This window comes from Indicator indicator, chromosome 5 (assembly GCF_027791375.1).
Source record: "Indicator indicator isolate 239-I01 chromosome 5, UM_Iind_1.1, whole genome shotgun sequence".
NCBI classification, from domain to species: Eukaryota; Metazoa; Chordata; class Aves; order Piciformes; family Indicatoridae; genus Indicator; species Indicator indicator.
Window position 1 is genome coordinate 15,051,470 of NC_072014.1, and position 15,743 is coordinate 15,067,212.

At 38.0% G+C, this 15,743-nt stretch overlaps 1 protein-coding gene across 1 annotated transcript in view; it reads right to left on the minus strand.

Moving 5' to 3' along the window:
- Positions 1 to 7,548: 7,548 nt before the first annotated feature.
- The window catches only part of ADAM23 (ADAM metallopeptidase domain 23), a 68,838-nt gene continuing 60,643 nt past the window's right edge, over positions 7,549 to 15,743 (minus strand). Inside the window, exon 25 of the mRNA XM_054381129.1 lies at positions 7,549 to 7,649. Coding sequence (XP_054237104.1) covers positions 7,549 to 7,649 — 101 coding nt within the window. The remainder of the gene's footprint in view (positions 7,650 to 15,743) is intronic.

Here is a 15,743-nt window from a genome sequence, read left to right on the forward strand (position 1 = left end):
TGTGATGCCTTATACATACACTAATGCTACTGCTGTTGTCAGAGTAAAATGGTTGTTTCCATGCAAAATCTGATTAGAAGTGTCAATATATTGTCATGCATAACTTTTTGGCAGGTAGTTCTGCCTTCTTAAATGATTTTTCCAAATGAAGATATACAAATTTCATTAATATACTCAGATTAGACAATCCATACAGGCATTGTTTTTAAATTTATTTATTTTTCATTGCTCAGACCACTCAGCCTTTGAAACCCTCCCCACCCAATTTTTTTCCCCACTAATCTACGCTTTGAAACCTATTCTCAAAGGAGATGATACAAAGTTGGTAACAGAATGGAAATTTTTTTATTGTTTCTCTTTAAATCAGAGCATCTGGGGCTTCTGTAGGTTGATTTTAAAAGGTCATTTCTCTCCTGTTCTGTTCTTAATTAGATATGCTTAAGGAGTAGTGTACTTTGTGAAGAATTATAATTTATTTTTGAATGCCTGTGTATGAGGGTGTAATAAATGTATCAGCCAACCAACTCTACCTAAAATTGGAGCTCCCCAGGCTAGGTGCTAAAAGTCACCTTTGAGTAAGACAGTTCCTGTCCTAAAGATCTTATTTTGAACTGAAACATACCCAGACAAAGCAGAGGAAGGAAAATGGAAGAAAAACATAATGGACCTGAATCTTTTACCTACCTGTTTATAGTGATACAACAGTATGCAGTCAGGATCCTGCTATGTAAGGGAATTGTTTCTTCCTGAGAATGAGGCTGGCTTCAGTCTTTAGTTCAGAGCCTCATCATTAAACAAAAGAAAAAACAACTTCCATTTTCTGAAGCTTTTCAGTGTATGCTGGAGGGTACTGTAATAGTTCTAGTGTCTTGTGACAGCCTTCTCGTTACACGGAAATCCTAGTCAAGCACGTACTGTAAGCTATGTTATTGTTAATAATGGCTGTAAAAGTAACTTAATAAGGGAGCAAGTCTTATAAAGGCAATGAAGAGTTCAGGTGTGCCTGAAAGGAAGTAGGGCAGAAATTACAGACTCCAAAGCAAATACGCTCGCTTGCGTACTTTGCATTCATCTGGTTTCACTGCCATGCCACCCTTACTCAGAGAGGAGCATACTGACAAGGGAGTAGGTCTGGGGAGGAAATGGATGGTCAGAATATGCCAGATGCCTACATAAATATATGAATGGAGCATGGAGGCTTAGACTGTGGTCCTTGTATTTTAAAAGTAACTTGAGCCTTCCCTTTGGAAACAACTGAGACTGCTTAATGCAACCATGAGCACTGCTACAGCAAGATCTGTAGAGTCATTCTCTAAGTGTGTAGCGACTGGTATGTTTTGGAGCAAAGCAGACTGTTCTAAATAATGTTTTGGGACTGTTCTAAATAATGTTTTGGGAAGATAAACAGCTGTTTGCATAAGCTGAAAAGATGAGTGGGTGGAAGCATACTTTGTGTGACTGTACTAAGGCTGATATTCAGGCTTTGCCAAGCTTAAGTGCTATAGAGTTACAGAGCTTTAAGTGTCCATAACGCTGCTGCCATGCAGCTCAGCACACCGACCAGTGGAAAGCAGGGTGGGTGTTGTGCCAGCATGACCTAGGCTCTTCCTTCAATTTGACAGCAAAAGGTGCCATTTGGCACAGCTCCTGTTGCATTTGGGACATTGTCTAAGGTGACATGAAGCTGCAGGGTCACAGGAAAAGGAATTGCTGCTGGTAGTTCCATTCTCTTCTGTAACCCCCTGGGTGACAGGACTTCCACTTGAGCTAGTCTGTAGCTCAGTAGCTCGCTAGGAGGGGAAGACGGACTTGCTTCTCTTGGGTAAGACAATGCTTCTGTGGTTAGAAGTGCTGTGAGTTACTCGGTTGTGCTGCAGCTCCACAAGGCATCCAGTGGTAGACACTGACACCTGGTAGACACTAGGGGTAGATCTTGTTCAGTTTTCTGAAAAACTAAATCCTTTCTGGGAATGGTAAAGCTTTCACGTGCTGATTAGGGGTGTTTCACTGTTCTGTGACTACACAGCATCCCAAGCAATATGTGTATTGAAGGGTCCCCTCTAAAGAGTAGGTATTTTAAACCTCAGCCTTTCAAGTCTGAAGACCCAATATGTGGAAAATTGTCCTGAATTAATAGTCAGTGTCTACTCTGTTCCAAGGCAAACTGTCAAATTTGTATCTTGAATCTAATGTGTGAGGGCAACATGTGTAAGGATATTGATTCTTGTTTCTGTATCATAAAACGGTAGGGATTGGAAAGGACATCCGGAGATCAAGTCCAACACCCCTGCCAAAGCAGGATTGCCTAAGGCAGGTCACACAGGGATACATCCAGAAGGCTCTTGATATTCTCTAGAAAAGGAGACTCCACAACCTCTATAATCATGAACATGCACAAAACACTTTAAAAGGAGTCAAATGGAGAAACTTGGAGCTGTCAGTTCTTAGCTCAGTGCTTCTTGCAGTTTGATAAAAGCTTTCTCTTAAAGCTTATGCAAATAGCACTAGATTTGAGGTATGTAGATGCCTTTCATTCTTGGGAACAAACTGGTCATTATCTTACCTGGAGATAGGAAATCAGTCACAATTGCGGTTTGTGTATGTCTGGACAGTGTCCAGGTTAGACTGCAGAGAAGCAGTGCAAGTTTATGTGTGGGGACACTTCATTTCTGCATGAGGCAAGTCTGAGGTTGTGAAACCACAGTACGTTACCAGTCTGTAATGTAATGAGTGTGCCATATGCTCATGCCTTGGCTGTCTGCAAAAGCAGGTAAAAAAAACACTTAGTTTCTTCGTGCTTTGAGTTATCAGCTTAGGTTGGGAAATTATTGTACTAGCTCAGGAAGTGCCACACCAGAGCACAGCCCATATGTGACAGTATTAGTGGTAAAGATAAGTGGTGTCCTGTGGCTTATGACAAAAGAAAATTTTAAAAGACTTATTTTAAATAGACTGCCACTTGATTTTGTTTTTCTACAGGTTAGAGCATTCTGAATTAAGCTATGTTCATCAGTTTGTAGACTGATGCTCAGAAATCACATAAGTGGATGTCTATGCTGGACTGACATGGAGTCCTTGTACCTACCTAGAAGCACCACGTCGTCTTGTGTTACATACTTCCAATAAATAACTTAATTCAACAAACCTACAAAAATGTGAATATGTGCTGCTGTGCTGAGTTCTGAACAACCTGAACTGGATTACAGTAAGTGAAGCTTTAAGAAAATGTTGTTGTGACCTTTTGCTTTCAATGGTACTGGTTTGAGCATCAATACTACTAAAATTCCTAGTTACTTTTTAATTTTTCTTCGAGCTTTCTGAGGGCAATTGAACAGTCTCTGATGCATTTCTGATGGATGATTCACTCTAATTTTTCAGCTCTTGTGGATAGGAATCCGTAGCAAGTGTATTTAGAACAAAGGAAGGTTTTTTGGGTTTGTACAACATGACTTGCTGATGTATTGCTTTTTGTTCTTAATAGTAAGAGCCCCAGCATAATCACTCTTTCAGTATTTTGTGCTGTCATTTTGAAAGTTTTCAAAAAACAATTTTCAGAATTTTTCTGGTTCAAATCAAAATCCTCTATCTATATATTGGGTTTATATTCTGCAAAAGGCTTAACTCATATTTCAGGAATGACAGCCTACTATAAATATAGCCAAAATTTTGCATGTTCATACTGAGTTTACAGATAAAACCTTCTATATTCAAATGACAGGAAACAGAAGTGGATAATAGTGTATCCATTAAGGACAGTGTTCCCTCATTCCATAGTTCTAAATCAGAAATATGCTTTCATTTTTAACCTTGGGAGGTATTAAGACAGAAATAGTTTTGTTTCTCTGTCTGGAGCCGGAGAAAGCAAAAGACAAAATTGTCAGCAATTACCTGGTAACTGTGCCATGCATGCATTTAGCTTTCCCAGGCTGGCTTCGCTAGTTGGGCAAAAACCAAAAAGGGAAAGAGTGGTTCATTTAGTAATCCACTGAAAATGGTGATCATATTATTTGGTTATTACAAGGCCTTCAGAATATTTTAAAGTAATTGCATAATTACATAACATTCAGATTTTTGGCTTCACTCAACAAAGGCATGCATACAGGTCTCGTTCCACTCTGAAGCCAGCAGACAGGACTGAAGGAGGCCCAACAGCCCTCCTTCTGTCCGTCTGCTCAGCTCTGGGTGCTGAGGTCCTGTTCCCACCCACATCAGAAATCCTGTGTGCAACCTCCTCTCCCAGACATAGCCTCAGTCTGAGATGGGATGTGGTTTTAGAGATCTTCAATGAAACAAAACTCCAGTCAGTTTCCACTACTATAAAGGTCATGATATCCCAAACAAATAAAATGGAGAGAATAAATAAGGAAAAAAATGATTGGAAATCAAAAACTACTCCATTCCATGTTCATGACATTTTTTAATACTCATCTTGCTAAGATGCAGAACAAGGACTATTGAATTTCCATTCATTAGCAGCCAACAAGATATGAATGAGTTTTCAAACAAAAATTGATTTATAACATCAAGTTGTGTACTTAAAAAATAATTACAAATAATTTTTTAAAGGAAGAGTAACAGTGGAAGCAATAATGAATATAAAACATGACTGATTTAGGTTTAAAAATCAACTTCAAGTATTCTATGGCATTTCCTCAGACATTTGTCTTAAAACTGTTTGTGCAATACCCATCTTTGCATAGTAAAGAAAAATTGTTTGAACTCCAGCTTTAAGTAATCTGTTTCTTTTAACATGCACCTATACAGTTGTTAATTTGCCTAGCAGACTTCAGATCAAATCAGTGAGATCATGCAGTGAACTGGAATGAGCTATACAGTTACCATAGTTTCTCGTCCAGGTAAATAGATAAATAATGGAGTAAATGCATAGTGGGTGAAGTGGAGGCAGTGCTGACCAGGTCTTTCTCTGCTGATGTTTTGTGTTGCAAAAATTAACAGTAAGTACAGATGTACTTCCTAAAGCACAGCAAAGATGTAGAAAACTGACACCTACAGAAGCCAGGTTTTTAATTTCTACCACCACAGAAAGCACTTTAGCCTGCACCTGCACCGAGCCGTGCTGTCACTTGTGTTCTGTACACACAGGGCAGAAAGCAAATGTGTTCTTCCACATACACTCAGTGGCTGATGAGTGGAGCAAAAATTCAGTCAAGAAATCGTAATTTCTATGAAACTGCTGGTGTAAATAATAAAGTTACTCCAGCATTGAACATATGTACATAGTAGTTGGGGACCACTGTGGTCTGATTTAAAACATCACATCACACACTAACAATGCTGTTTGTGAAATGCCTCTCAAGGGTTTATTACACAGGTAGTTTATGTATAGCCAGTTGATTTTACTTAGTTTTTGGTAACTTCTAGTGTTTTTGTTGTGGGTTAGACTTGCTTTGGAAGCAGAACCCTAACAAATATAGGGATTATGCTCCCAAGCAAAGTACTTTTAGAGGACAGTAATTACAGTTGCAAGAATTTTTGATTTGCCACAAAAACGTCGTCACTAACTTCGTTCTGCTTTAAGCCAGGCAGGAATTTTTCAGAGTAAGAGTTACAATATGTACCAGTATTGACTACCTGTGTGCAGCACCGTTAACTCATACCATAGTAAGTGTTAATGTGATTATGTTAAAGCTGTTTAAAAACACTAAATAATAACTGTCAACAAAAACAATAGAGTGTAGTTCTCTCGTGAGACTGTTGGATTGAACATTGTCATAGTAAGAAATTTAATTGAAATGGAATTTTGTAAATCACAGGAAATCTGCAGCATTTTCTTAATGTTTTGGCTCTTAAAGCTAACTCAGGTAATGGATTTCCATTGAAAAAGCTGGAGTAAGCAATTAACTGAACTTCCATTGTCATTAATATCCAACTTTTAAATTAAATACTTCTATGACATAAGTTTTAAGTTCTGATTATCAGATGCAGCAATGAATTTTTCAGGTCACTTCACTAAGACAAACTGGATTATCCAAGTTTTAAATCGAGATGAAAAGGATGGGCCAGACTGTACAGCTCTATACTTCAAGGGAGGTCTAAACTAGACACCTTCACACACTTCTCAAGCCAAATACACCCAGGTAAGTCTAAGTGACTGGAACAACAGTTCTGCTGCCCAGCACTGCAAAAACCTATGTATGTATACAAAGTATATCTAAAAGCAATCACAGCACACAAGCCCCTAAAATGATATGGGGTTTTGTACACTTTGTGATGGTAACTAGCTATCAGTAGCCAAGAGCCAAAGTATTAATTTTGCATTACACTTGGAAAAGTGAGATGCATCCAAAAGATACAGGGAGTGAGTCAGAAATGTCAGTCACTTCTGTAAGCTCATTTGGATAGGTGGGCAGAAGGCAAGAGAAGCTTTTAACATGTTGTGAGTATTTTAAGGCTTAAGTTTTTATTTCACAGGATGTAGATAGGAAAAAAAAGTGGCTATAATTAAAAAAAAAAAAAAAGATAGCTTGGCACTTCTGTGATTAATTTGAGAGTGTCACTTATCTTACATTGTATTATGGCAAATCTGTGAAACAGCCAAAAAAAGTAATCCAGACTTACAGTCAATACATAGATATGCATTTATACATTTTAATTTGGTTTTGGTTTCAAGCATACAAACTTTAGATCACATCTATTTGGTGTCAGAGCTCCCTGTATCTGCATGCTATTATCTGCCTTCTTTGAGCAAGCCCAGAACATCTGCTGTACAACATGCTACAGAAAAAAGGGGAGCAAAAAAACCTCAAAACCCAACATCAAAAATAGATTTACATAAAGAATAGTACCTTTTTATAGGGAAATCCTTTTCTTTCATATATATATTTATATATAATCTGTGAAAATGATACTTCAAAATCTTATTTCCATATTTACACTTTTTCCTTCTTGGAAGAATTGCATCCATCACTTGATACTTCCATACCCAACAGACTCCTGGCCCAGGAGACCAAAACAAGGTGGACAGTGAGCTCACAGAGCAGGGAACTCTGAATTCCAGCAACAGATGGTACTGTGTGGCTGGCAAAGCTATCAGAGCCTGGCATCAGCTTCCCTAGGGTTTGCATTTATTGGGCTGCAGATTCTGCTTGGAGTCAGCTTGCTAGTTTGGTTGTTTGTATGTGAGCCATGCAGGTTACCCTTTCAAAATTAGCTCCTCATGCCACTGGAGTTTGATAAGAAAAAGGAAGTCATGCGAACTCAAGTGAAGTTAAGAGTGCTGGCAGGCTGGGGAAAAAAAAAAATCTATTTCATTATTTTGGAACAGTTCTCTTATTGCACTTGGTCTGTGTGTCTCCTCCTTTTTTTGAGGAAAGAAAAAAACCCCCACCTGATATTGAAACAGTTTGCTTGTAACATTTGTCAGTTACTGTTAAGAAGAGAGTGAATAGAGGAAGAATTTTTAACTTTATCTCCAAAAGGACAGTCTTCTACCACCTCGAATCCTAACATCCCAGCATTGTATTTATAGTCACTGTTTCTCATATTCTTCCTTGCTGATTTAGTTCCTGTGCAGCTACAGCAAAGATGTTATATCCAAAATCCAGTAGTGCAAGAAGCAGTTTTTTTTAATTGCCCTTCTTCAGATAGGGCCTTGCTGACTTGGATCAAACCTTCTTTTTTTGACATTTCTTCCAGGTTGCATCAAAAGGAGATGAAAAGAGAAAAATGCAAGACATTAGTTAGAGATAACAGGAACAAAGCCATTGCTGAGGTCATAGTAAAGTAAAAGGCTCACACTGAGACAGTTTAAGTAAGTAACTTTTCCAAGGGGTAACAGTTTAAGGAATTTGGCTGCATGCTTTCTGTAGCACAGCATCAAGTACTGCTTTCCTGCTGGAGATTAAATGATCATGCTGGCATAAAGAATTCAATTATTTCTGTAGTACTTCAAGTGGTGCTCTAAATTTGTAGAAACTTTCAGCCCACAGCAATGTGTCCCCACTAGGCCAAAAAAGCATGCACAGGCCTAAAGGGCGTGAGTCAGAAGTGCCAGTACTGGTAATAGGTAAGGACATAGAGACTTGAGCTCCTGGAGCAAGTACCCATCCCTGGCTATGCCGGAATACCAGAATTTAGATTACATATTATAGCATGATGAAGTAGCGAGTGCCTCTGTGAGCTCTTACCACACTACTGACCATAGCAAAGACATTGTATTCGAAGGAGACTGGACAGTTTTGTTCATAGTGATTGGAATTTAGTGTTAACAGTGGGTAGCAAGCTGGTCAGTGATATCCAGTCTCCTGCGATACTGATATCCTATGTCAAACAGCAAGACACAGGAAGCGACAACAGAAGTTGGGTGCAACCTCCCCAGTATCTGGCTTTATGTGGGGCATCAAGCAAGGGCCTCATGCATTTAGTTTTAACATTGGACATATGCACCACTACCGCCACCAAAAAGACATGCAAAAATACAGAACAGGAATTCATAAATTCCCTACAGCTACATACCAGCCCCAGGAGTTTCTGTTTTCTGCAGCCCTGCTAACCACTACCACTGCTATGGTATTTACAAGGATACTATACACAAGAAACTAATGGATGTGCAAAAAGCAAGTTCTTTTTGAGAAGACCTCCAGAGACTGGTAATTCTTGGGCATCCTTTATTTTGGTGCGTTTGTTTTGTTGCTGTTTTTTTGGGGTTGTGTTTTGATGTTGTTTTTGGTATTTTTGTTTTTATCTCAGGTACAAGTGCCTCTATTTTTTGCAAAGTGAACGCTTAAGAATTGTTGGTTTCTGAAAGACCATTGTATTCACCTTTCTATAATTTCCCCTCTAGGAGTACTGCACTAATGCTTCTTTTGAATTAGGCTGATATTACTTCAGTATCTTAATCCATCCTCCTTTGTGCAACAGGTAAATTTGAGATGAGCAAAATAATTTTTTCAGGCCAACTTGTAGAGCTGCATGATAGGAAGTATGAATATAATATGATTTGGTTAAATGCAAGTTCAAACCTGCTTTAAGTGTGCTTGTCCTGCCAGGGCAAAGGACTTGTCTTCTTCTCTTCCCCTTCTTCCCCCAGCCCACCTCCCCAAGTACTGTCGAGTATACATGAATTCAAATACTACCAATAAGCAACTAGTTACTCAGTTCCTTTAAATCATCAATGCATGTGAAAAAACTTGTCCTCCTACTCTAAGGCAAGTACCATATTCCACTTTTGCAATTTAAGAAGATAAGTCATTAAAATTACATTGTTACCTGAGCTTATTTTAATTAAAGAAATGGACTTTGTAAGTCCCAAAACGAGGTACAGAGGACAGATGCTATGTCAGCTTCCCAGTACAATTTTTCTGATAACACTCTTGATTTGTATCCTATCAACTGATCTCTACCTCCGTAGCATTCCAATAAGGACCATTTGGTTGCTCAGCCAGCACCCATGCTGCAACAGGCAGAGTCTGCTCTGCCTTTGCCATGCATTCTTTGATGTGTCCAAACAATATATTTACTCATTTCCTGGTTTTATCCAACAGAAACACATACTCCAAGGAATAAGAGACTAACCAAATCATTGCCTTTCTTCACTTATGATTTTCTGCTCACAGTGTTGTATGAGAAAGACACAGGTGAAAATCTGAAAGAACTTTTGACTTAAGAGCCTGAAGGAAGTCTCTGAAATGCAGCACATCAGGTGCGGTATCAGTAGGGAACACAGTACACATCTGCAAGGCACTAACACAAGCCTGCTCTATCTCTCTGCTGCCAATGTTGCACTTCACAGAAGTCTGCAGTGAGGTGGTACCCTGCAGGATTCAAATTTCTGATTCCCTGAGCTGCTTTAATAATTTCATCCTGAACCAGTTTAATACCAAAATGAATGGGAGGGGGGAAATCCTGGATATTTGCACCTCTTTACAGCTATGTATTACAGTAGAACAAGGTTCCTGTCAGTATGCTGTAGTAAAACAACAGGGCAGCGAGCAGAAGAGTCCTCTATGGAAGGACACATAGCAGAATGTACTTCCTAGTTCTTCGTTGTTTTGTATAGAAGATCTTAGAACATAAACAATGTTTTAATACCTCTTATAAATAGTGAGGGTCAACCTTTCAGTATGTAATGTAACCAGAGGAGTGTCTCTAACAAAAAAAGCACACCACACTACAGCATATCCCTGCCCCTCTAACATGGTCACCTTAACAAAAGTATTTCAGAAAAGGTTTCAAAAAAGGCTGGAGGTATGTAAAAAATACCTTCCTACAATCCTCTCCAATCTTTTTTTGCAACTAACTAGGAATGTAGTTCACCAGTATATTACTTGCAAATCCGTGCCTTTGTCTTGTGATCACACAAATGAAGATTTACTGAAGTATTAAAACATTTATCCAAACTCAGTATTTTAAACACTTCAAATAGCTAATGTCCAAAAGTAAGGTTCAAATGCTGAAGCGCTTAAATAAATGACCTTTTGTTACAAAATCTATTCAAATTAACAAAATGAAGGACTAAAATAAGCATCTCAAAATAAGACACTGAACTGCCATTTATTCCTGTAATTTGGAAAAAAGTGAGAAAAATCTCTCACGATTGTTTTTAATGCTGATATTTGTATAATAATGACTGTATTTAGGTCCATGGTATATGTTTTATGGAAATGCTGCTAAGGGACCAAAACCTGCTTCCTCACAAAGCTGCCATTGCCTTACCTTGCAGAAACTCTTGGGGTCTAAATGCATCTGCAGAAACCAGTTGAAAACTTGGTGTCTGTTAGATCTAGGTAAGTCTTTGGTCCATCCATTAATCTGCCATTAAAGTGACAGAAAAGCCAGCAGCCCTTCAGCTAAGAAACAATTGTTACAAATAGAGTTGTCCCTATAATCAACCCTTTTCTGTCAGCCACTTCTGAATTATGATATAATGAGAAGCAGCTTTTCATGTGCATTTCCACATCAGTGTTACTATCACTGCTTCTTAACAGCGCTGCTTTATTACCAAATATTGCTTTAATAGTGTTACAGTCAGCAATGGAAGTGTTTAATTGGCTTGTATTACTGCAGTAGCTTTGCAAAAGTAAGTGAATATATGCTACGAAAAAACAGTGTGGGGCCCTGAGACTGTGACTGCAGCCAATGCACAGAACTACTGTAATGTTAAAAATGTCCTTCCTGCATCAGTCCTCTATTAAATGCTGAATACAGAAATCTCACATATAACTGCTACATCAATATGACCTTCCTGTTGCAGGGATGCCACACCTCTATACGTTACCCAACAGAGCTCAGGCAGAAATATGCAAAACTCCTTTACTGCAGTCTAAACATCTTTCAAACTACTATGCAAGGCTCAACTGAAATAAAATCTACATCTAAAGAAGGTATCCACCCATAGCCTTTAACCTCTAACCCACCTGAAATATGTAATGTATCCCGCTAAGATTGTCAGTAACCTTTTCTTTCCTGTTCTATCCACAAATTGATTACAAAAGTTGTCCTAGGATTCACTCCAGAAACTGGAAGTTGTTGGTTTTTTTCACTTCTTAACTTTTCTCCAAATTGTACCAAGCCTTTTTTTGTACTTCCCCTCCAACCCCCACCCCCCAACCTCAGTTCATGAACAAAGTTTGCTTAGTTGCAGCTTACGTTTGATATGGACTTGACACCACAGTACTGTATGTTCATACAAACATCTGATAACCTGTGAAACAGAAATCACATCTCCCAGTTTGTAAAGCATTAGCTACCTTCTCCCACATTTGCAGAGACTAAACATATCACTGGCTTCAAAAGGGAAAATTATAATCCTCATCATTATCCTCACCTGTCCCTCTGGATATATCTGGAGCAAAGTATCAGAGGGTCTACATGTGCTAGCCCTCTCTGTACATAGCTGAAAAGCCTTTTGAGTTCCCTTCTGACCCCCCTGAAGAAACATGCACTTCAAGCTGTGAGCTAGGCCAGGCCAGAATATTTGAGGTTCTGCTACAGAATAAACATTTGTATCTTGCTCTTTTGAGAAGAGCTTCAAGAGTCCTTTCGAAGACAGATCCTCTATAGTGGTAACAAGCTTCTACTTGAGCAAACAAATGCCACCAGGATGCAAAGCTGAACTCTTGTAAGGGTAGGTCGAGACAGATGGAGCACAAAGAAGAAATAATCAATTCAGTACTATATTGTTTCAGATAGGGAGGGATTCATCTAAAGAACTGTGTTCATTCAAGTTCTTGAGCTTAAGCATCCCCAGTTGGCTGCCTGACTGTGCTCAGAGCAGGTGCTGCAGCACTGATGCAAAAGAGCAAAGGTTGTGGGAAAAGAAGACAGCTTTAAAAAGCTTCAAAGGAAGAAATTGCTTAAAGTTTTATATTTTAGTGATTTGTACTGTGTTTTCAACAAATTACCTTCTGCAATACAGACAGTATTTAGGGATGAGTACTGTGTGCCTAGTAGAAAATATGTGGATGTGTAACTAACAGACATGTGCTGACCACAGAAAATGGGTCCAAAAGTATAATGTGACATTTATTTTTTCCAACAAAATCTAGCATGGTTAATTCCCATAGGAACTCCCAATATCAGTGTTAATATTGTTTTTAATGTGAGTGCATTGTTGTTTTTAATAAATCAAAAAAACACAACTGAAATGTCAATGCAAGCCTTGTAAAAAATTTTGATGTATTTATTTACAAAAGAAATTGCAGTGATGTGCAAGGGGTAAAAAAAATCCCTCAGTTCTGTAACTAACTGGAATTTTAATGTAATGGTTATATGCTTCATTTAGTTTAAAAGTCAACTCTCTCCAATAACTCTGCATCTATTAAGGATACAGTAGAAAAAAATGTAAACATACATATATTAGTTAATGCTGTAGGATACATCCCAATATTACAGAGAGTCTCTTAAAAAAAAAAGCATTATTCCCAGACTAGGCTTTTAGACAGAAGAAATCTTTCAGTCCACAAAATGCAAAGAATCCAAATTTCTTCTTAAGAGCAAATTTAAATCTGTCTGTCACTGCATATTCTAAAATACACACCTCATTTAAATTTCTGCCTTTGAACACAGATTTGGTGTAACAACTTAAACAAAAATGCCTAAAAACTAAAATATTTTACAGCTTAAAATATGGAAAATATAAACCTCAGCCATATGAGACAATGCAAAAGATACAGGACTGTATTAAAACTACATTGTTTAGAGCTGCCCTGTATTAACTGAAGACTGACCTGGGGAGTATTAATTACACAAGTAAATGGATTTATTTAACTGATAAGAAGCTGTAAGAAAACAAAAATGCAACAGCCTAAGTTAAGTCTATGGGCAGGAATTAAAAAGGCTTATGAAAATCATATATTCATGCTTAAAAAAGGATGTTCTGCTGCAATTTGTATTTAATCTTCTCTTACTGAGGAGGAGCACTGACTCCAGCAGCTGATGCACACAGCTCTGTGGCACTTGCCAGTGTCAAGGGGAAGCACAGGGAGTGTTACTCCCCTTCATAACAAACATTTAGAGAAACACAAATGTGGCAGGTCCTGGGGCTTTCTGAAAATACTGAATAGTGGCAGGCAACACAGCAGAAGAGAGGGCAAAGCCTGCTTTTTATTTTGCTTCTATATGCATGTGTAATTAAGGCTACCTTACAATATGAAAATGTAACAACCTAAACTAGAAGCAAACAAACTTTTTCAGGTGACCTTTGAAAGTGATCTTTTAATGATAAATGTGATCTGATAACTATATTCTACTTTGATAGCTGCCTTAATCAATTACAGATTTTTTTTTTTTTCTTCTCAACTCAGACATGGAAAGTGAACTGGGTTAAAAAAAATAGCAGTGACCACATACAAAAAAGTAAGCTCTGATACTTCTGAGTCAACTATGTCAACGTATTTGTTACTGAAAACTACTCTGGCTACTGTCACTACTTATCATTTACAAGTGAAGTCTTGAATTATGAAGAAGTTTTATCTGTTTGAAAATACTGCTGCATTCAAAATTATCCTCAAGACATATCTTTTGAGATTTTTAACCACTGTAAGTCAGCTTCTGAGAACAATGCTACTAATTGGAGGTGAAAAAAAACCCTTTGCTCCCTAAGTGTTAGGGTTAACTCATAAAAGTCAAATTCCTTCTTTTATTGTTCAACTTTGCACCCTGATGGTGACATCTGCTTTCTTTCAAATCCTTTTCTTCCTTTTGTTCAGCATATGCATAATTTATTCTCTTCAAAGCAATTTGTTATGGTTTGAGCAGGTATGGAGGGGAGTTATCTTAGAAATCTTGTAGCAGGAACTCAAAATTTAGTGATGTAAGCAAGAAATAGAAATGCCATAGCCACTGAAGAGAAGACATGCGGCATTGCTTACTTAAAGCCCCATCCTGTCCCCCCAAGGACAATAGCTGCTACCAGGATGGCACCAGCGATGGAGCCTATTATAAGATTGGTGGCACTAGGACCTGTGATAAAGGATCATGGTAAGACAGATATAAAAACCAACCACTTTATTCACATTAAGTGAAGCAACTGAAGGGTAGTCAAAAAATGAAAAGAATATAGACAGCACAGAAAGTGATGTCTCTAGACAATTTCAGCAAGCCCAACTAGCTTTTCCTTTAAAAATGAACAAAGCTGTTGGTCTCTGCATTGTGCTATGTTGACCTCTACCATAGATAAAAATCTAGTATTAGTAAATTCCACTGTGACTTACTCCAATATCTGAGTGAATAGTCAGAAGAGGACACTAAGATATTTGTGAATAATTCATTAACTTAGAAGAAAAACTATGAATGCTGTATGTTTTACAACTACAGCAAATGAGTAAGAAAAAAATACTAAATCAAAATTCTAACTTTTTTCATGGAGATCCTGAAAGAAGGTAGATATTTTAATTTGTGCTGAGCGCATCTAGCACCACATGCTAATCAAGTCCAGACTCTCTATAGCTACGTCAATGCTAAATTTACAATCATCTGACGAAAACAGAAGATATAATAAGGAACAAAACTTGAAATAAAAGCTCTGTTCCCATTAAACTTTCAAAACATCAAAGCATCTTCTCTCCCTCTTCAAGAAGCTACTTAACAACAAAGTGAGGAAGGGTGGAGCAGGAAAAAAGGGCAACATAAAGAAGCAGCTCAGAATATGTTTGTGCAATTTTTTGAAGAGGGCAACAGAACACCTAAATCAGATATTCATAACTGACCCTTAAGTGCTCTGTTTACACAGGGTGGAGGAAAACTGACAGGCTTGAGTAACATTTTAATTGCTCTATACAAAAGTTTCCTATGAGCGGTCTTTGATGTAAAGCTAATTGCATCTGAGCTCAAGGCAAAATGGAACCAATGCAACAGTTCTTTTGCAGCATATCAAATACTTCTTGTTTAAACACTCAGATATTCAGGAATAGCCTTCAAAAACAGTTCTTACCTCCTAACCCAGTCTCCCCAAACCAACACTTCTACATAGCAATTAAAATTTTTGTTTTAATTGTTCTGAAACTTGAAACTGAGTTTGGAAAACTATCAGACAGCAAACACAAGGAAGAAAGAACAGGCACAGATCAGCAAAGGAAAGAGCAAGGGCAGCTGCAACAACTGAAAGTGTTAAGCTGTTAGGTCGGTATTACAAAACCTTCTGCCTAGTCCCAAGCACTACAATCAGTATGATCCCTAAGTTTTAAATTTTACTGCACTGCCCTAACTTTGTTGCATCCCTTACATGTTTACATATTGAGAGCTTCTGGAGATCAGATTACCTAAAGAAAATAAAGTTTTTAAAA